Source organism: Centropristis striata, chromosome 19 (genome assembly GCF_030273125.1).
Source record: "Centropristis striata isolate RG_2023a ecotype Rhode Island chromosome 19, C.striata_1.0, whole genome shotgun sequence".
Taxonomy (NCBI): domain Eukaryota; kingdom Metazoa; phylum Chordata; class Actinopteri; order Perciformes; family Serranidae; genus Centropristis; species Centropristis striata.
The window spans coordinates 31,404,799-31,425,450 of record NC_081535.1 but is presented as its reverse complement, the minus strand read 5'-3'; the positions used below and the strand labels follow the sequence as shown (position 1 = coordinate 31,425,450).

At 34.7% G+C, this 20,652-nt stretch overlaps 1 protein-coding gene across 3 annotated transcripts in view; it reads right to left on the bottom strand.

Moving 5' to 3' along the window:
* xpo7 (exportin 7) overlaps positions 1-20,652 on the bottom strand; it is a 41,112-nt gene that overhangs the window by 7,270 nt on the left and 13,190 nt on the right. For 2 of the 3 annotated variants that reach the window (XM_059357942.1, XM_059357943.1), the window contains exons 7-23: positions 17,213-17,378; positions 15,831-15,904; positions 14,567-14,686; positions 14,250-14,396; positions 12,710-12,882; positions 11,324-11,535; positions 10,408-10,513; positions 8,908-9,043; positions 6,339-6,412; positions 6,154-6,234; positions 5,234-5,297; positions 4,535-4,643; positions 3,206-3,312; positions 3,008-3,096; positions 2,795-2,902; positions 1,458-1,540; positions 184-398 (exon numbers count right to left, since the gene is read on the bottom strand). In XM_059357942.1, the coding sequence (XP_059213925.1) occupies positions 184-398; positions 1,458-1,540; positions 2,795-2,902; positions 3,008-3,096; positions 3,206-3,312; positions 4,535-4,643; positions 5,234-5,297; positions 6,154-6,234; positions 6,339-6,412; positions 8,908-9,043; positions 10,408-10,513; positions 11,324-11,535; positions 12,710-12,882; positions 14,250-14,396; positions 14,567-14,686; positions 15,831-15,904; positions 17,213-17,378 (2,064 nt within the window). The remainder of the gene's footprint in view (positions 1-183; positions 399-1,457; positions 1,541-2,794; positions 2,903-3,007; positions 3,097-3,205; positions 3,313-4,534; positions 4,644-5,233; positions 5,298-6,153; positions 6,235-6,338; positions 6,413-8,907; positions 9,044-10,407; positions 10,514-11,323; positions 11,536-12,709; positions 12,883-14,249; positions 14,397-14,566; positions 14,687-15,830; positions 15,905-17,212; positions 17,379-20,652) is intronic. The other variant, XM_059357944.1, reaches the window with a different exon arrangement.

Here is a 20,652-nt window from a genome sequence, read left to right as displayed (position 1 = left end):
ATATTTATTTAGTTTTATTTCCTTTGTAGTTCTGTTTATATTAATACATTAATAGAATATATATTTTCTAATTTATTAATTTTTCTTCTATTTTTTAGAGGTTATTTATTTTCTGTTTGGTTCTGTCTGTTCATGTTCGGCTGGTTTATGTTTTGGAAGATGAAGATATTTCTGAGGACTGACCAGCAGGTCGCTGTGTGGGATGGACAGCAGCAGCTTGATGAAGGTCTGTAAGGCGTTATCCAGCGCGTCATCGCCGTACAGACGGAAGACGCCGAAGTTGACGTAGTTCCCGCTGAGCACGGCCTTCAGCATGGCGAAGCACACGCTGACGCCCTTCAGCTTCACACCGTACACCTGGTCCTTCGGCACCTCGCCCAGCGTCAGGATCCGGTTCCCTGCAGGAACGACCACACACACACACACACACACACACACACACACACACACACACACACACACACACAGCGCTTAGTTCAAGTTTTACTGAGTCAGAAAATGTTGGAAATGCTCATCAGGAGCTGCTGAAAATGAATGATGGAGAATTAATAATTCAACTCATCAACTTATTGACCAATAATTTAACTGCTTAAAATATTCACAACAAAATACATTAAAAGGAACAAATATAAAGGAAAAAAAAGTAACAAATATACAGGAAAATGTAACAAATACACAGTAAAAAAGTAACACATATACAGGAAAAAAGTAACAAATATACAGCAAAAAGAAGAAAAAAAAAGTTACACATTTCTGAGAAAAAAGTTACAAATATATGTAAAAAAAAAAAGTTACAAATTTACAGGAGAAAAAGTTACAAATTTACAAAACAAAAAACCAAAATAAATTTACGCAAAAAAATAAAACTACAAATATATGTAAAAAAAATAATACAAATTTACGGGGGAAATTAAAAAAAAATGTATTTAATTGTGTTTTGGATGTTTAATTATCCTCTCAGGCCTCTGTGTGTCACGGTTTGAAGGTTTTAATAAATCACAAAATATAACAATTAGGCAATTAAAAATATTGACTGAAAAAAAAAGGTAAACAATATTTTTTTTAAAAACCCCATAAAATACAATAAATTATAAGATGCGATTCAAATATTAATTTAGGAAAAATAGCAGATAAAATATATTTAATATAAATGATAATCACAAGAAATAAGAAGCAATTAAAAATATCCATGAAGGAAAAAACTTAAATATAATAGGATAAGCAAAAAAAATAAAAATGGTCAGTAGTAAATATAAAAAGATAAATAAAATATAAAAAATGATAAGCAATTAAAATATTAATTCAGGAAAAATAGTAAATAAAAGAGTTAAATAAAATATAACTTCATATATATATATTTTTTCTTTTTCCCTTCTCTACTGGAATAAATGTAATAATTTGGCCCAAATCAATCTAATAATAATAATAATAATGATGATAATAATAATAATATTTACCGTATGTTGTGATCATCTTGCTGGTTTCTCTGAACAGCAGGATGCCGTTTGGCGAAGACACGTCGAACTGAAGCCTCTGAGATCTACAAACAAAAACAACCGATAGATTAGTTATTAATAATCAATAATCAGTCACAGCTCACAGGTTTAACCCTCTGAAGCCCAACGGACGTTTGGTGAAACGTTTTCCTTTAACAGCCGTAAGAAATTTGGAGAAAAATGTTTTTTTTTGACACCTGGAAAAGTGTTTATATATGAATTCCATTTTATTACAATTTAAAAAAAATATTCATCAGAGAAATTAAACTATTATTTTTTTTAAATGTATGTGTATGCCCATTATCATTTTATTTATTTAAAATGTATTTATTATACTACTTTAACATTATCTTGTAAAATATATATATATATATATATATATATATATATATGAATCTATTTTATTCCAGTTTAAAAAAAATATTTTATCAGAGAAATCAACTTTTTTATACATCTATAAATTGATGCGTTTTCCATTCATTATTTTATTTTTAATGTATATATTTATTACATCCCCTTTGCTTTTTACCACTTTTTATTTCCCTGAACTTCAAAATAAATATTGTAAAAATGATATTGTGTATTTAGAATCCATTTTATTCCAATTTTTAAAAAATAATTTAGCAGAAAAATCAACTTTATACATCTATAAATGCATAAGAGTCTTTCACAGTTTACCACTTTACCATCAATTTTATTCCAGTCTAAAAAAAATAATTTATCAGAGAAGTCAACTTTTTTCTATTTTTATAAATTGATTGAGAATTCTATTATTTCATTTATTTTAAATCAATTTACTTATTATATTCCCTTTGCTTTTTTACCACTATTTATTTCCCCAAACTTTATAAAAAATATATAATTACAAAAATGATCTTGTGTATATATATAGAATCCATTTTATTCCAATTTTAAAAAAATAATTTAGCAGAAAAATCAAATTTTTTATACCTCTATAAATCCATAATAAATAAATAAATTCCATTAATTATTTTAAATGTATTTATTTATTACATTCCCTTTGATTTTTACCACTATTTATTTCCACAAACTTTATAAAAGAATATATAATTATAAAAATTACCTTGTTTATATAGAAACATTTTATTCCAGTTTTCTATAAAATAATAGTAGAAGAACTTAAGTTAATCTGCACATATTTTATAGATTGTGCTGACTCTACAGAGCTGCCGGACTTCATATAAATAGATTTAATATGTTGCAGTGAAGCGGTTCGTTGAGCTTCAGAGGGTTAAGTCAAAGTTCCTGCAGGTGACACATGTTGCCAGATGTTTCACCTGTTGTGGACGAGCTCGGCCATCAGCTTGAGGACGGGCGTGGTGCAGGCCGGGTCGTGGTACCACAGCTCGATGGCTCGCTGCAGGATGGGCATGTAGGCGGGATACCTGCAGCACCGCAGCGTTAAGGACCAATCAGGGTTCACCAGGATCAATCACTCATATCTATAATATCTACAACATATATTATCTATAGGTCGGCTGAAAGGATACATCCAGTCAAACAGCATCATGAAGCTCGTCTTGGCGTTGAAGGCGAACGCGATGCCGCGCAGGTCCCGAACCAAACCCACCAGAGTCCTCTACAGGAAGACAGAGCACAGACTGTCACAATAAAACTCCACCACTGAGGAGAGCATGAAAAACATTAATAGATAAATGAATAATAAACAGTGACAGTGTGTGTTTCACCTTGGCTTCCTGCTCGTTGAACGTGTTCGTACTCAACATCTGAGCAACAGTTTCAAACGCTGCAGTCAGAGGCAACATGAACTGTTCAAACTGGTCCTCGTCCTCACCTGCACACACACACACACACACACACACACACACACACACACACACACACACACGAGCACACACAGTCACGCACACAAGCACACACACAGTCACACACACGCACATATTATTTTCCTCAAACTTTTTGGACTTTTCCATTAAAATTAGTGGTTTTGTCAAAGGAGTCCGGTGACTCTGAACAGTGTGATATTACTGCTGTGGACGGGGGCCTGTGTGTGTGTGTGTGTGTGTGTGTGAAAGTCTGTCTATGGCTGTATCTCAATGTCAAGGAAGGATCCTCAATCAGATGATGATGTACGATGTGTAAAGTATACGTAGCTATGCCATTCAGAGAGTTATACATTTGTTTTTTGTGTCAACCCGCTATTATCTTTTTTGTTATCTATAAATAACAGATATTGTACTGTACTATAAATTAAAATAAAAAAAATCACAGAACACATCTTATGGTGAGTTCTGCTCCAGGATCAGTTATAAATATTCAGGTTTAATCCACTTTGTGGCTTTTACTTGCTAAATAGTGAAGATTCAACCTTAAAGCATCTTTTTCCATTTCCACAAATATGTGTCAGAGGCTACGTTCAGACAGCAGGGCTTAATGCTCAATTCAGATTTTTTTGTGGAATCCGATTTTTTCGCAAGGTCGTTCACATTTCCAATTAAATGCGACTTGTATGTGATCTCCAGTGTGAACTTTAAACGTACCAAAAGTGTCCCGCATGCGCATTGGAGGACACGACGATGTGAAACGCAGCGAGCGTGCTCAGTGTTTACGGAAGTAGCGGAAAAAATGGCCGCCAGCAGTAAGCCTATGTATGATGAATGCGACCTGGCCGTTCAGACTGGAGTCGCATGTCAAAAGATCAGATATGTATCGGTTTTAGGACCACATATCCAAGTGGCCTGGATTGCATTTGAAAAAAAATCGGATCTGTGTCGTTCAGACTGTCATTAAAAGATCAGATGCAGGTCGCATAGGGGCGAAAAAATCGGATTTGGGTCACTTCAGGCTGCAGTCTGACCGTAGCCAGAGTGCTGATGACAAGGCCACATCCATGTCTGAAATGTTTTTGAAATTGCGGCGCTGAATTTAAGCAGGACGTCCAATTACACAATGCACACCTAAGTACGTTACACCAGTGAGAGGAGGGACTCTGGAGGAAGGATCCTTGACTTTGGGATACGGCCTCCGTGTGTGTGTGTGTGTGTGTGTGTGTGTACCCAGGTCCACCATCAGCAGGCGTCCCAGTGCTGTGTAGAAAGTTGTTCGACATCTCATGTCGCTCAGATTGGACTGGTTGTTAACACCCAGGAAGGAGAAGTGTTCGCTCTGAAAACACACAACACACAGTTAACAGCATTTAAAAAAAAAAAATCACGTTTGTGTTATTTAACTTAGCCAATTAAACGAGAAAAAAATAGAAATTAAAATAAATTAAAATGATTGAATATGTTGATGTAATTTAGAGAAAGTATCTAATTTTAAATAAAATAAAGATGAAATTAAAATAAACATAATAGACAGAACTATAAGACAAACAATTTTGATTTTTTTTTATCGTTTCGAGAAAAAAGTCACATTGTCACACAAGCACATTCCACAAAAAAACATTGTTATTTTGAGAGTTTTTCAAAAATGTTTGGGGAAAAAAGTAATTCATTTGAGAAGTTTTTCATTCATTTGGGAAAAAAAAGTATATTCTGAAAAAAAAAAGAAGGAATTCTGATAAAAAATGTCTCGTTATTTTGTGAAAATATTTTTTTTTGTATTCAGAGAAAACATTTATATTTTCATCACACTGGCTCATAATAAATGCTTCTGCATGAAAATAAGTTTCCAGTTAAATATTTGGTCAGCTGACTGACTTTAACTTGATTTGTTTACATGCAGATGGTTCTGGTTCTGGTTCTGGTACTCACCGTGTGGTTATTCAACATGAACTGCACGGCGCTGAGCTTCACCAGCTTCCTGACGCTGCTGTACGTGAACCAGACGTCAAGGAGGAAATAACCGACACAGAAACACATTCAACACTTTCATTCACTGATTCTCTTACAGGGGCCGAGACGTGTCTGAAGACCTCTAAATGTCTTTATAATCATTCATTCAGTCCATTTTTTGTTTTTATCCATTTTTTTTTTATATACCTCTGTCAGTTGCAGATTGTATTATATATTAAAATATATGAAAGAATATTCATTTAGGGGGAAAATGTAAATAAAAAGAATATATAATAAAATAAGAGAAGCAATAAAATAAAATGTTTCTTTTTTACAAAAACAGTGAAAAGAGTAAATATATAAAAAAAAAAAACATATGAAAAATTAATAAAATATATAAAAAATGTATGTAGCATTTAAAAATATTCACTGAAGAAAATTGTAAATAATAAAGCTTAAAAAATAATACATAAAATAATAAATTATGTGATGCAACTAAAATATTAATTTAGTAACAATATCAGATAAAATATAACTTATATAAATAACAAAAAATAAGAAGCAATTAAAAAAATATCCATGAATGAAAAACTGTAAATATAAGAGGACAAGCAAAAAAGAAAAAAAGAAAAAAAAAGAAAAATGGTAAGTAGTTTATATAAAAAGATGAATTAAGTATAACAAATTACAAGAAGCAATTAAAATATTAATTTAGGAAAAATAGTAGATAAAATATATAGTTAATATAAATTCTAACAAAAAAAGCAATTAAAGAAAAACATGACAGAAAAAATAAATAAATACAAGAGTATAAGCAAAAAATAAAAATGGTAAGTAGATATTATAAAAACATGCACACGCACACGCACACACACACACACACACACAGTGAAGGATATCCTAGAGAGAGGTCGTTCAGTAGTTGGAGTGTCTTGGAGGTGATTGGTTCACACTGGCCCCAGTACTTCAAGTTTGTGATGCTGAAACACACAACAGATCGTTCACAGCAACAGAAACACAGAATTCATGGAGAGAAAAGACTTAATGTTGTTTACAGACACATTTAATAACATATATTACTCACATTTTCCCTATAAAGACACTGAGTACCATCGTCTCGTCGTTCAAACCCAGAACTTCTGATAGTCGTCGATAAAGCTGCAGAAACAAACGCGCACAAAGGATGAGAACACACACACAACTTTATTATTACTATTATTTTTATTAGAGGATAATACGCTCCATAGATGCTTTGTTTTGGCCGCCTGTCACCTGTCCATCAAGTTTATTAACCCTCTGAACCCCAACGAGAGGCCTCAGGGTGTTTTTTTTGCTCTTTTTACATTCTCCTCTCTGTGTTTCATTGCAATATATAAAATCTCTAAATCTACAAGTCCTGCGGCTCTGTGGAATCAGCACAATCAGAACAACTCAAACATGTCTTAGTGCAGAATAACACAGTTAGAATGACAGAAACCAGAAAATAAAGTTGAATTCTTCTCAAATTATTGTAGAGTGTCAGGCATGTTGTTCCAAACACAAAATAACCAAAAAATGACACAAAATGTAACAAAAAGAGACAAAAACACCACCAAAAAAGAAACAAAAAAGGAAAATGACAAAAAAAATACACAAAAGACGTAAAATGACAAAAAAAACAAAAAACAGCCTCTCCTGTCTTCTCTGCTCTGTGTAAACAGATTTTCAGTGAATATTTGTCTCGTGACCGTTGGTCTCAGCAGAATCAATCATGTCTTCACAGTGTCTCTGAGGAGCAGAATTTAATGTTTTTAACAGGATCTGGTTAGTGCAAACGCTTTATTTTAAATGACACATGCAGAAAAAAAGAGATTTAGACGCAAATATCTAAATTTAACACAAGTTTTGGTCATTTTTTTATAACAGAAGCTTAAGTAACAGATGAGCTGTTCAAGGACCGTTGGAAAGTTCAACTCTGACGATAGTGCCTGTTTATTTATACGAACAGTTTATTTTTGGCGATTCTTAGGGTTCAGAGGTGAGATACGCATCATATTTTAGCTGATGGTGAAATTCACTAAATGAAGTTGCAGCTTGGAGCTGATAGCAGAGTGATGGACAGGATGTTAACGGAACTGTAACCTTCAGTGACTGGAGCTCAGCACGGGGAACACACAACTGAAGCAGGGCAGATTGAGATCAGGGGGCCTCACTGGCTGCAGGACAGAGGGGTTAAGCTGACAGGAAATGGGGCCCTTCTCACATTAAAACCTCCAGCCGCTCCTCTAATGCTGCTGATTGTTCGTCTGTAAACTTTTTTCCGGTGTTTAACTTCTTTAACTAAACAACCTGGAAGCTGCAGACTCTCCAAAAGGCTTTTTGGTGGCTTCGGTTCTACGTTCTGCTTTGTGTTTCCATGGAAAGATTCTGGCTGTAAAAACCTACGTTTATTGCTATATATACACTATACACTGGTCATAACTATTGCATATTTAATGTGCAATTTTATAAATATATATCAGAAATGGGCTGGATTAAAAAAAAAAAAAAAAAAATAAAAAAAAAAAAAAATATATATATATATATATATATATTTTTTAATCCAGCCCATTTCTGATGTCATAATTATGGACCTACCAGACACTGTTAAAAAAATTAAGTAAAAAAGCTGTAAATCTGGCAGCAGAAGTTGCCAAACACTTACCATCAAATAACAGTAAACATCTGCAAGTTATTTTAAACAGTGCAGTAAATATCTGTATTTAAATATATATATAATTACATTTTGTTTTTTACATTAAATTTAAAGTTTTACTGTTCAGAAAACAGATATAGTCTATATATATATAGATAAATAAATAAAAATAATAATAGTAAATAAAAATATATATATACACATATTTAAAATAATAATAATAATAATAATAACAATAAGAAGAAAAAGAAGAAGAAGAAGAAGAAGAAGAAGAAGAATTGGAAAAAAATGTGTACGATCTTGTTTATAGATAAAAAAAAAATCTTAATGAATTTTAGGACAATAATAATACATAAATGATCTAGGAAACGCTGAAATTCTGCAGTTTTTCAGAAAACCCTTTGTTTGGTCGGCTGTTTTAAAACAATACTGAGGTTTTAGAGTGTTGTTCTCTGTGAACATGGGTTAACTTTGGGACTTTGGTTCAGTATCGCCTCCTGAGTGGGACACAACACTTAGTGGAGAAAAGGCTTCTAACACTGAGACACCAGCAGCTACACATCTACTGACCTAATCTGTTAAACCATTGTGATCAGCTAACACCACAGCCACCAGGACACAAGTGGAGACACTACGGTTCCTACATTACACCACTTATCTGGGACGTTCACATTTTGCAGTTTCTGCCCCGAACAAAGAGAACATACTCCGTCAGTCAGCATGAAGCGGCCGTCTAACAACACAATGGTACAACACGAGGAGCAGCAGACTGAGACTGTAAAGAAACTGCTGCCGTCAGCACTAGCAGACACCACGGAGAGACTCACAAAAGATATTCTCACCAACTTGGCCCCCCGTTAACAGCACACACTGCAGGGTTACTGAGGGAGGGAGGGGGTGAAGCCAGGCAAGGGGTTAATCTCTACACACATGCTACAGACTCTCCAACAGCAGCAGCAGCATTAAAAGTTGTGTTTACCTTTGATGATTTCTGCACCTGGTCACCGATGTAGATCTTCCTGAACTGTTCGAAGAAGCTGAGCATGGCCAGCTCCAGCCTCTCATTCCCGGCCTGAGCTAGCCGAGAGTCTGTCAGATTCATCAGCTGGAGCACCCTGAGATGTACACACAGAAACGCTTTTAACACACACACCTGTAGTCAGTTCTCCAAGCGGCTTCATCAGCTCATAAATTATTTAAATCTGACTTATATCTCACAGTCGGCTTTTTATCCCACAGGGAAGCATTTTGGATCCCCTACAGTTTCTATTATAAGTGAACGACTTCTGCTGAAAATGTACTTCTCTATGCAGATGACTGCGCCCTTTTTGTAATCGCATGAGATTGAGAATATGTAGTCAGTTTGCCAATAGACCCATATCTATCTCAAGTATTAGAAAAAGTGGTTCCCAAGCAGCTTCATCAGCTCATCAGTTATTTAAATTTGATTTATATTTCCCAGTTGGCTTTCAGGAAAACAATTCAACAGACCTTTTTATCCAGAAATCACCTCAGAACATGTGGAATCCCACAGGGAAGTGTTTTGGATCCCCTACAATTTCTATTATAAGTAAAAATGTACTTTTTTATGCAGATGACTGCACTGTTTTTGTAATCGCTAGATAACTAGATATACTTTATTGATCCAAAACTGGAAATGTATTGTGCTGAAGCAGCAGCAAAGATTAAAACACCAATAGACTTCTGCTGAAGTCATTCACTTTTCATTCAATAGTACGACTATTTATTTTTGTAATCTCGTAATATTTGAGAACACAATGAAATCTTCGTGAGGTAATCAATAAGATCAAAAAATGCTGTCTACAATCAATTCAGTCATGACTAGGCCTTTAAACAATGAATCACTTAACTGTTTAACCAACAATTTAGACCAACTAATATTCATGTAAAGAGAGTAAAAAAAGAGTTAAAAAAAAAGGTTAGGTTTGTTTGTTTTGCTAGTAAATTTGTTCCTAAAACCCTCATATAATCAGTTTACTATTACAGAAGACAAGGAGAACCTGGCCCTAAGGGATGTTGGGTAATTATGCTCAATCTTTATTGATCATTCTCAGAATAGTTGCAGATTCATTTTCTGTCAACTGAAAAAAATAAGGTTTCTGGCTAATGGTAAACTAGGAAGTACAAAGGCCAGCCTCGTCAGGTTGCTGCTGCAGCCTTTCATGAAGAAAATCTTACTTTTGTTTTGAAGGGGACTTTAAAAATGAAGCACTAAAACCCTTTTCTAAACTAGTTGGCTGACCAACAAAATAAGAAAACTTTTTTTTCTTTTATTAGCTCCACAAAACAATATACTTTCATGGTATGCACCTCAACTCTGTTTAGGTTTTCCATTAGCAGAATGTTTGTATAGTACCTAGAATTGGTACTTTTGTTGGTACTTAATGGCACAAACTTCTTCCTATAGTAGCCACAACTTTTTTACAGAAACAGAGTAGAACATATTGTTGATTCTTACCGACAGACTAACTCTCCGTCCATGGCGTCCTGCTCGTCCGTACTCGCAAACGACACCCGTCCACCGATAACCGCCCCGATAATATAAACCAGCCATGTCAACCGACCTGGACAGGGAGGGAACGCAACGTTAGGAAGACATTTACATTTCAGCTTCATTTCATTCATTAATCAAGCAGCCACACTGAGTTTATCATGCATTCATGATATGAAAATGCATGCATGATAGTCTTTTATCCTGACAAAAAGAAACCACTTCAGAAATATGATTTTATGTCAAACAATAAGAAATTAAAATATAGAATTTTTACAGACAAAAATGTACATATAAAATTATATGTATTTATTTTTGCATTTTTATAATATCTTAAATGTATTTTTAATTCTCTATTATTTCCCCTAGCTTTCCCCAATATTTACTTCCCTAAACTTATTTATTTATATATAATTTTCTCCAGACAATATAATCTACAAATTTATAAAGAAAACAATACAGAACTAAATGCGTTTGGGAAATGAAGGAGAAAAAAAAGAAAAGAAAGATACTATAAATAAATGAAATAAATAAATGTAAAAATGAAAACTTTAAAAGGAAAGTAAATAATTGAGGACATTATGCAAAGTTAAACAAAAATAAATAAACAGAAGTATCTCTTTATCTCACATTTAATCAGTAAATTAATGAGTAAATGTATTTAAAAAAATATTTTTGGTACATATAACGGTAATTTATATTAAAATATACAAATACTGTATATGCAACTTCAATGTAAAACTTTAATCCCAGTTTAAAAAAGAAGATGCACACTCCCTCCTCTGTACGTCACTTTTTAAATTAAAATTGTGATATGTAGTACTCGTTTCTTTACTCTAACCAACTTTTCTGGAAATTTTTTGTAAGTGAGAAGATGCTTAACTCAGAGAGCAACTCATACCCTCCTGCACGGTGATGTCTGCGGCGCTGGAGTTGGTGGACTGTAGCAGCTCCTGGTAGGTCTGAGCCGCCTGGTCGAACAGCTGCACCAGCAGAGCGCACGTCTTCTCGTACTCGCACCTCCCGATGGTGGACAACTGGTCCAACTGCTGCTGAACCAGACCGGCGTCGTCCAGAGGGTCCTCTAAACCGTCTCTGTGGAAACAATGGCTCATTCAGTTCATCACCTAAAGTTTACACATCAACCAACTGATTTCTGGAAGACTTTGAAACCTGCAGTTTGCCTTTGTTGATACATTTGATTTCTAATGTGATTATTAACCCTCTGAGTCCCAACAAGAAGCTTCAGGCTGTTTACTTTGTTGCTCGTTTTATCTATAAAACGCATATAAGTCTACAAGTCCTGCAGCTCTGCGGAATCAGCACAATCAGAACAACCCAAACATGTCTATGTGCAGAATAACACAGTTAGAATGACAGAAATCAGAATAAAAAGTAGAATTTATCTGATAAATTGCTTTTTAATAAAATATACATTTTATAAAAACACTTTTCCAAGTACCCACAAGTGTCCTGAATGTTGTAAAACCAGTTTTCTCCAAATATTGAACATATTGTCATGTTTCCAGCCTCTCCTGTCCTCTCCTCTCTGCTCTGTGTAAACAGCCTCTCCTGTCCTCTCCTCTCTGCTCTGTGTAAACAGCCTCTCCTGTCCTCTCCTCTATGCTCTGTGTAAACAGCCTCTCCTGTCCTCTCCTCTCTGCTCTGTGTAAACAGCCTCTCCTATCCTCTCCTCTCTGCTCTGTGTAAACAGCCTCTCCTATCCTCTCCTCTCTGCTCTGTGTAAACAGCTTCTCCTGTCCTCTCCTCTATTCAATGTTTTTAACAGGATCTGGTTAGTGCAAACGCTTTATTTTAAATGACACATGTAAAATAAAGAGATTCTGACACAAATATCAACATTTAACACAAGTTTTGGTCAGTTTTTATAACAGAAACTTTTGTAACTGTTGTAAAGTCCAAAGTCTGAAGATAATGTCTGTTTTTACAGATTCTTTCTACAATAAATTGTGCATTTTTGGCACCTTTTTTTTAGAGAATATACATTAACCCATGGAGGCCTAAAATGCCTGTAAAACCTCTGGGCGATTTTAAAATAAGCCCCTAAAACCTGAAGATTTCTGGAAATTCAACAGAAGTGTCAACGCTTCTACTAAATAATAGATATTTCAGCCTCTGTAGCAGATAGATATGAAATTCAAAAAGTATTTGAGAGCTGATACAAATACTACAAAATGACGTATCCGCTTTCCAGGCCTCAAAGGGTTAAAGCCCTCCTCCTGGTGATATGAAGAGACGAGGATCTGACCTGAGGATGACGTGGACCGACTCGAGCCGTGACGTGATGTAGGCCTTGGTGACCTCGGGGGTGTAGGTCTCCAGCAGGTGAGGCTCGGTGGCTTTGACATAGGGCACCGACGCTGCCAGGCGCTGCCACAGACTCAGCAGGTAGTGAACACTGTTGGGGGCGAACTCCCAGTGCTACACAAGACAGAGAGACACGTCACAACTTTATTCAGTCCTGAAACCCTCAGATACCTGATAGAGACATGCTGAAATGCTTTAAGACTTTTGTTTCTCTCTCATTGTGTCTCAATGCTGAATGTGTACAAATAATAATAATATTAATCAAACATTTATTATCCTTTTTTCAAAAATAAATACAGAACTTGCTGTAACTGTTTTATATGTTATGTATGGGGGATGGAAGCTGGTAAATACATAAATAAATAAATAAATAAATACATACATAAATGACTCAATAATAAATAAATGTCATTAAATGTGCCAAAAATAATATTAAAAATAAATGTCAATGTTAATTGATAAAATTAGACATAAATAGATTTGTTTGAAAGCGTTTACTTTTTTAAATTTACCTTTGTGTTTATTATGCATTTTCTTCCCTGTTTTTCTTTATATTATAGTATATTGATTTGCTTATAATTGTATTAATTATGTATTAACAATCTAATTAATGGTTTATGATTTATTTGTGTATTATTTTTTTCTGTATCATTCTTGAACAATTTGCCTCATCATTATGGATGAATGTGTAAACAAACAAATACAGAAATAAATAAGGGAAAAGGTCAATATATATATATATATATACATAAAATAAATACATAGTATTAATCTTTAAATAACAAATCCCTGAAATAGTACAGTTTTATTTATAAAATATTACACTTAAATAAAACCCTAGAAATTAAGAAAATTACCTTTGAATACAAAAAGGTGTGATAATGAAAAAAGTAATGGAAAATGGAAAAATTCCCCTTTAATAAAAAAAATCATGTAATTAAGAAAAAAAATTCCTTTGAATAAAGAAATATGCAATTGTGAAAAAATCCCTTAAATAATAACATTTGTAATTAAGAAAAAAAAATCTTAAATCTTAAATTAATCATTTGTATTTATAAAAATATTACACTTTTAAAAAAGTGTATTTAAGAAAGAAATTCCCCTTAAACAAAGAAAAAGTTGTAACGCAGAAAAAGTCCTCTGACATAAATACATTTGTAATAATGAAAAAGAAAAGATCTGTGAAATATATATTTTTAAATGATTAAAAAAATTTAACTAGCGAATGTTTTGCGGCACCCTGAGCTGAAGATGATCAAAAAATAACATGAAAATACGGGAATACTGAAATATCTTAAACAAGAACCTTTCTAAAAAAAAGGGAAATAATGCAAAACTCTATTTTTAATATAATTTTTGTTACATTTAATGTCATATTAATTTGTTCATCGAGTCACTCATTTTATTTATGTTTGATTCTAGCAGCTTCCCCCCTCAGTAGAAAGGGATTTTGCATTATGAATGATTAAGAATGAGCCCACCTGCAGACTGGTGACGGTGAAGTTGGCGATGAGGCGGATCACTTCAGGGTAGTTCTCTACTTTGACCAGCTCCCCCAGCTGGTAGTTACTCTTCAGCCTCGCCAGCAGACGGCAGAACTCGTGGTAGTTATTAGGATCCGGCAAACACTGAAACACAGACACTCACAGAGTCAGACAGACAGACAGACACACACACACACACACACACACACACACAAATAGACAGTCAGACAGACAGACAGACAGACAGACAGACAGACAGACAGACAGACAGACAGACAGACAGACAGACAGACAGACAGGGTGCTGGTACTGACCTGAGGGTTGGCCAGTATCCTCTTCACTCCGTCCACCAGATGAGAGAGAAACTTCGCTCGCTCTGCATTGTTGAAGAGAGATCTCCGGACAGAGGCGATCTGAACTAGACATGACAACACCTGCACACACACACACACACACACACACACACACACACACACACACACACACACACACACACACACACACACACACACAGACACAGACACACAGACACACAGACACACAGACGCAGAGACGTGCAGAGATACACACACACACGCAGAGACACGCACACACACACAGACACAGACACGCACACACACACACACAGACACAGACAGACACACACACAGACGCACACGCACAAGCAGACGCACACACACACACACACACACACACACACAGAGACACACACACACAGACACACACAGAGACACACACAGAGACACACACACACACACACACACACAGAGACACACACACACACACACACAGAGACACACACACACACACACACAGAGACACACACACACAAACACAGAGACACACACAGAGACACACACAGAGACACACACAGAGACACACACACACACACACACACACACACAGAGACACACACAGACACACACAGAGACACACACACACACACAGACACACACATTTTTATATCGTTTTGTAGCTTCACATTTGTGTTCTTGATTTAGTTAAATCCAAACATTCATCTTTGAAGTGTTTTAAAATATTATTTTCCCAAAACTTTTGGGACTTTTCCCATCTTCTAAAATGTGTGCTTTTGTCAGAGGAGTCTGGTGACTTTGAAGAGTGTGACATTACAGCTGTGGACGGGGCGCAGATAAATTTTAATGTAGAAAATGAAATAAAGATCAGTTTAAACTTTGGCTCTATTTATATATTTCCTCCTCTTCACCTGCTGTCAGACTCTCTGAGGGGATCTGACTGTTCTGTTTCTGTGATTCCTTCAAACACACCAGACTCCATTTACTGATGGAAGTGTTTGTCACACATGTTTCTTTCAGAGAGCATCAGAAATATAAAGACCTGATGATTATTTCTGTTTTTACCGTTTGTGGTTATGATAAATCATCATTTTTTATGATTTTTTGGAAAAGAAAACAACTCCTGTGTTTTGTCAGCTAAAATTACTGATATTTTTCAAGGGAGTCTGGTGGCTTTGCAGAGAGTGAAATGTGCTGCTGTGGTCAGTCTCAAACAGGACGCTGCATGTGTTTTAATTATCAGGATATGAAGAACTTCACTTACCAACGGGGAGAGGGACGGAGGGATGGAATGATATAAATTGAAAAAGAGCTGCAGGGTGGAGGAATCAAGAAACGCTGCAAGAAAAAAAAAGGAGATGTCAGAAAAACTTCTACAGTCACAAAGCTTCAATAAGTGAGTTTCCATCAGCTGCTTCAGAGCAAATAAACTAAGCTGCAGTAACGTGAAGTGGCCAGCAGGTGGCAGTGTGATGTGTCGCTGTAGGATAATCCGTCAGGAATTAGATTCAACTGAACAACTTGTAATTGTTCACTTGTGAGTTAAATGTTAGCTGCGTCAGAACTTCCTCAGAAAAAGTTTCCATCTCCGTTTTAGCACATTAACTATTTTTTATTAAAAGATAAAAATACCTCAAGCCAGCCTAAAAAAGGTTTTCTGGTCAAGAACTGTGAGAAAATAATGTAAAAATGTTACAATTTCCCAAGAATATCCCTTGAAATATCCAAAACCATGAGAGAAATTATGTTTTTTGATGTAAAATCCTCCCATTAGCTGGAATTATTGGCACTTTTATCAGATTATTCCACTTCAGGATCAAAGGGCATCAAGAAGTTTAATTTGAGATTCACAAAATGTTTTAGTGGAAAAAAAGGAGTGTCTGTAACTGTTCTGTTGTTTTTCTATTTTCCCTTAAAATAAATAAATACATATGTAATTGTTAAAAAAAATAAATAAATAAATAAATTTGTAATTATGGAAAATGTATATAAAAAAGTAAATAAGGAACAAAAAATCCCCTTAAAACTTTTGTATTTTTGAAAAACAAATCCCTTTAATATTTTTATTTATTTATAAAAGATAACACTGAAATAGAAAAAAACAAACAAACAAAAAACTTTAAATAAAGAAACATTTAATTTTATGTAAATTATTTTATGTAAATTAAATGTAAATTAAGTGTAAATTTAAAAAGGGAATATTTGTCTTAATTACATGTTTTTTAATTAAGTGGATATTTTCATAAATACAAATGTATTTATTTATTCAAGGGTAATTTCCCCATAATTACAAAGGTTTTTTTTTCCCACAATTACATTTATTGCAATTACATTTATGTATTTGAGGGAGAAAGAAAAACAAAAGAACAGTTACCAACACTAGTTTTTCCCCACTAAAAACATTTTGTGAATCTCAAATTAAACTTGGAAACTGGAACATTTTCCACTATTTTTCATCCAAACTTCTCATGCCGGCAGTGATGCTAATTATTGACAGTTCAGGTTTCATTCACAGTGCAAATTGTATTGGAAAAAAATGAAGCTTTTTCACCACAGCTGTTATATTAACATGCAAGTTAAAAGGCCCTTGTTGTGTAAAACCTTTGCACAGATTAATGTGATATAACTGACAGTTTGACCTCCTACCTGATCTCCATGACGTGGGGATCTGAACGGTGCAGAGGTCGTCTGACGACTCGTCTGTGGAAGTTCCTATAAAGTCGTAGTTGAGGCAATTGTAGCTGAGTTTGAGCAGCTGCATGAGCAGGCCATGCTGAGACTCATCGTTTAGGTTCAGGTTCTTCCCCGAAGCCTGAAAACCACAAAACACAAGGACAGCTTCAGTCCAGCTGCAACAGGCAGGTTTGTAGGTGTGATTTAATGTGAATAAACGGATCTAAGAAATAACTCCAACATGATGCTGATGTGGAAACAGTCTGAACTGATGCTTTGTCTGAAGAACACAAGAATACTGCTGTTAAAACGACGGTTTCCTGAATGCAGTCTGGTGCAGCAGAGCTATGAATCAATGCATATAATTTATTAGGGAGTTTTTTATGGATTATTGAAGTTTTTAAGAGGCTTAACACACAAAACAAATAACCGAAAAACGGCTCCTCTCTCTCCGTTGCAGGACGGAGATACAAAAGATCCTTCTCTCCTACAGACATCAGGCTGTCCCATTCTAACAGAGATTCTACCAGACTAACTGAATTTACCTTCAGGGATAAATAAAGTCATTTTGATTTGATATGTTATTTTTATGGGTTTTTACACATTAATCTGTCTGAAGGCAAAATAAAGAGTTTTATCTGTGATTAATGTGAATAAACTGATTTTAAGGATGCCGAAATAACTCCAACGTGATGCTGATGTGGAAACAGTCTGAATTGATGCTTTGTCAGGTCTGTCTGCAAGAACACAAGAACACTGCTGTTAAAATGATGGTTTTCTCCATGGAGTCTGGTGCAGCAGAGCTACAGTGACTGCTGTATGTTTTATAAATGAGATAATGAGCCTCATTGATTATTTGAGATTATTTACTCTTGTCTTGAAGTATTTTAGGTCGATAACTCAAACAGGATGAGGAGCTCGATAAGGAAAAATTGTCATTTATGAATCTATCATTGGTCATTTTTATCCATTAGTGGCCATTCTGCATCTTTGGTGATTCTAAATCTATTTTTAGACATTCTGCATCTCTTTGTGGACATTTTGCTTCTATTTTTGCTGATTTTGCATCTCATTGTGGTCATTTTGGATCCCTTAATGGTCATTTTGCATCTCTTTGTAGTAATTTTGCATCCCTTTGTTTACATTTTGCATGTCTTTGTGGACATTTTATATCTTTTCGTTGACATTTTGCATCCCTTTGTTTATATTTTGCATCTCTTTGTTCATATTTTGCATCTCTTTGTTTACATTTTGCATCCCCTTTGTGGTAATTTTTCTTCTCTTTGTGTTCATTCTGCTTCTTTTTCTGATTTTGCATCCTTTTGTGGTTATTTTGCATGTCTTTGTAGTCACTGTGGATCTATTTGAAGAAATTTTACATTTCTTTATGGCCATTTTGCATCCCCATTGTGGTCATTCGATGTCTCTGTGACTAATCTATTAAGAGTTTTTCATGTTTCTGTGATCTGCATCTTCTAACATTTTTATTGGATCCCCTTTATTTTATTTAGGTCTGATTGTTCATTGCTGCTCTGCATGTTTTGCTGCATCCTGCAGCTCTGATCACTAACACTCGGCTGTTTTCTGTTTCTTCCTGTTGCTCTGCTGGACATCTGAAGCATCTTGAGAATGCTGATGTCTTCTCTCCCTGGCGTAAAATCATCTCTGTGAAGGGCTGCAGGTGAAATTAGCTGGTGCATTTACATATATTAATGTGTCTTTATGACTAAATAAATGAGCAGATTAAACTGTGTTGTTGGGGCTTTTCCTCCAGCTGGTTAAACACGTTCTTTATCCCAGCTTATGTTTTTAAATCCCATCAGAATCTGATCCGTTGTTTATTTTGCTCCATCTGTATTTAAACTGACAGATTGTTACAGCAGGTCAACACAATAAGCTCCTCCCAAGGTCTGCACAGAGGAATCATGTTAAAGCTGACAGAGAGGGTTTAACAGGTGGCAGATCAGCTGATCTCTGCTCCAACAATATATAATAAGACTTCATAAATAACCTGTCGCTTGGTATGCTTCCAATCTTCACTTTTTTTCAGTTTAACTTTGCTTATCTTTAGATAAAATATATTTGTTCTGGCTGGAGTTGGTAAACTCTCAAAACAAACTCCTGTAATAGAGTTTTGATTTCTAATTACATCTAAAGAAGCTAATTATTATTAAAACATTCGAATGAATTACAAGTTTCAGGGCATTTTTTGCTCTTTTTTATATTCTACTGACAGACCCTTGTATTTCACTGAAATATATAATATATAAAATGCATATATACATGTACAGGTGCTTCTCAATTAATCAGAATATCATAGAAAAGTTTATTTATGTCAGTAATTCAATTCAAAAAGGTGAAATAACACATTATATAGATGAAACATTTCATGTCTGAATTTATTTAATTTCTTCTAATTACAATAATTATGGCTTACATTTCATGACCTCAAATTGAGAAATTTAGAATGATGTGATTCTGAAGAAATATCACAATTGTAAGCTTCGTTTTGAACAATTTTTATAACAGAAACATTTGTTACTGATGATCCGTTCAAGGACCGTCGAAAAGTTCAAACTCTGACGATAAGCCTGTTTTTAAGTTTCTTTCTATAATAAATTGGATTTTTGCCCAGAACAAATACTTTTAAAGGGTTAATTTGATTTTTTCCGTTTGCAACTTGTTTAAATTAGCCCAATTATGCAATTCCTGTTTTGGTTGTTGTTTAAAGTATAAAATAAATATTAAAACGTTCTATTAACATCATTTACAGTGTGGACATTTTTGAGAAGCCTGCTGATGATAATAATTCTGTATAATTTGTAAACATATAATTTCCTGCCGACCAGTTCCAGAGAAAAAAGATCCTGTTGGGTCTTGCAGAGCCAGGCCTTCCGGCAGGTGAGTCACACCTGGCTGCAGCCTGCATCATCCTGCCTCTCCTCTGAGTATTTTTAAATCATAATTGTCATGGATAAAATAGATTATAGAATTTCGGGGTCATTTTGCTTCTATTTTTGCTGATCTTGCATCCCTTTGTACTTATTTTGCATATCTTAATGGTCATTTTGGATCTATTTAAAGACATGTTGCATTCCTTTGTGGTCATTTTGCTTCTATTTTTTTTGCTTATGTTGCATCCCTTTGTCATCACTTTTCTTCTCTTTGTGATCAGTTTTCACCCCTATGTTGTAGTTTTACATCCCTTTGTGGTAATTTTGCATCTCTTTCTCATTTTGCATCCCATTGTGGTCAATTTGCATCCCTTTGTGGACATTTTGCTTCCATTTGCGGAAATTCTGCTTCCATTTTTGCTGATTTTGCATCCTTTTGTGGTTATTTTTCACAAGACATTTTGCATTTCTTTATGGCCATTTTGCCTTTGTGGTCATTCTGTGTCTCTGTGGTCCGTT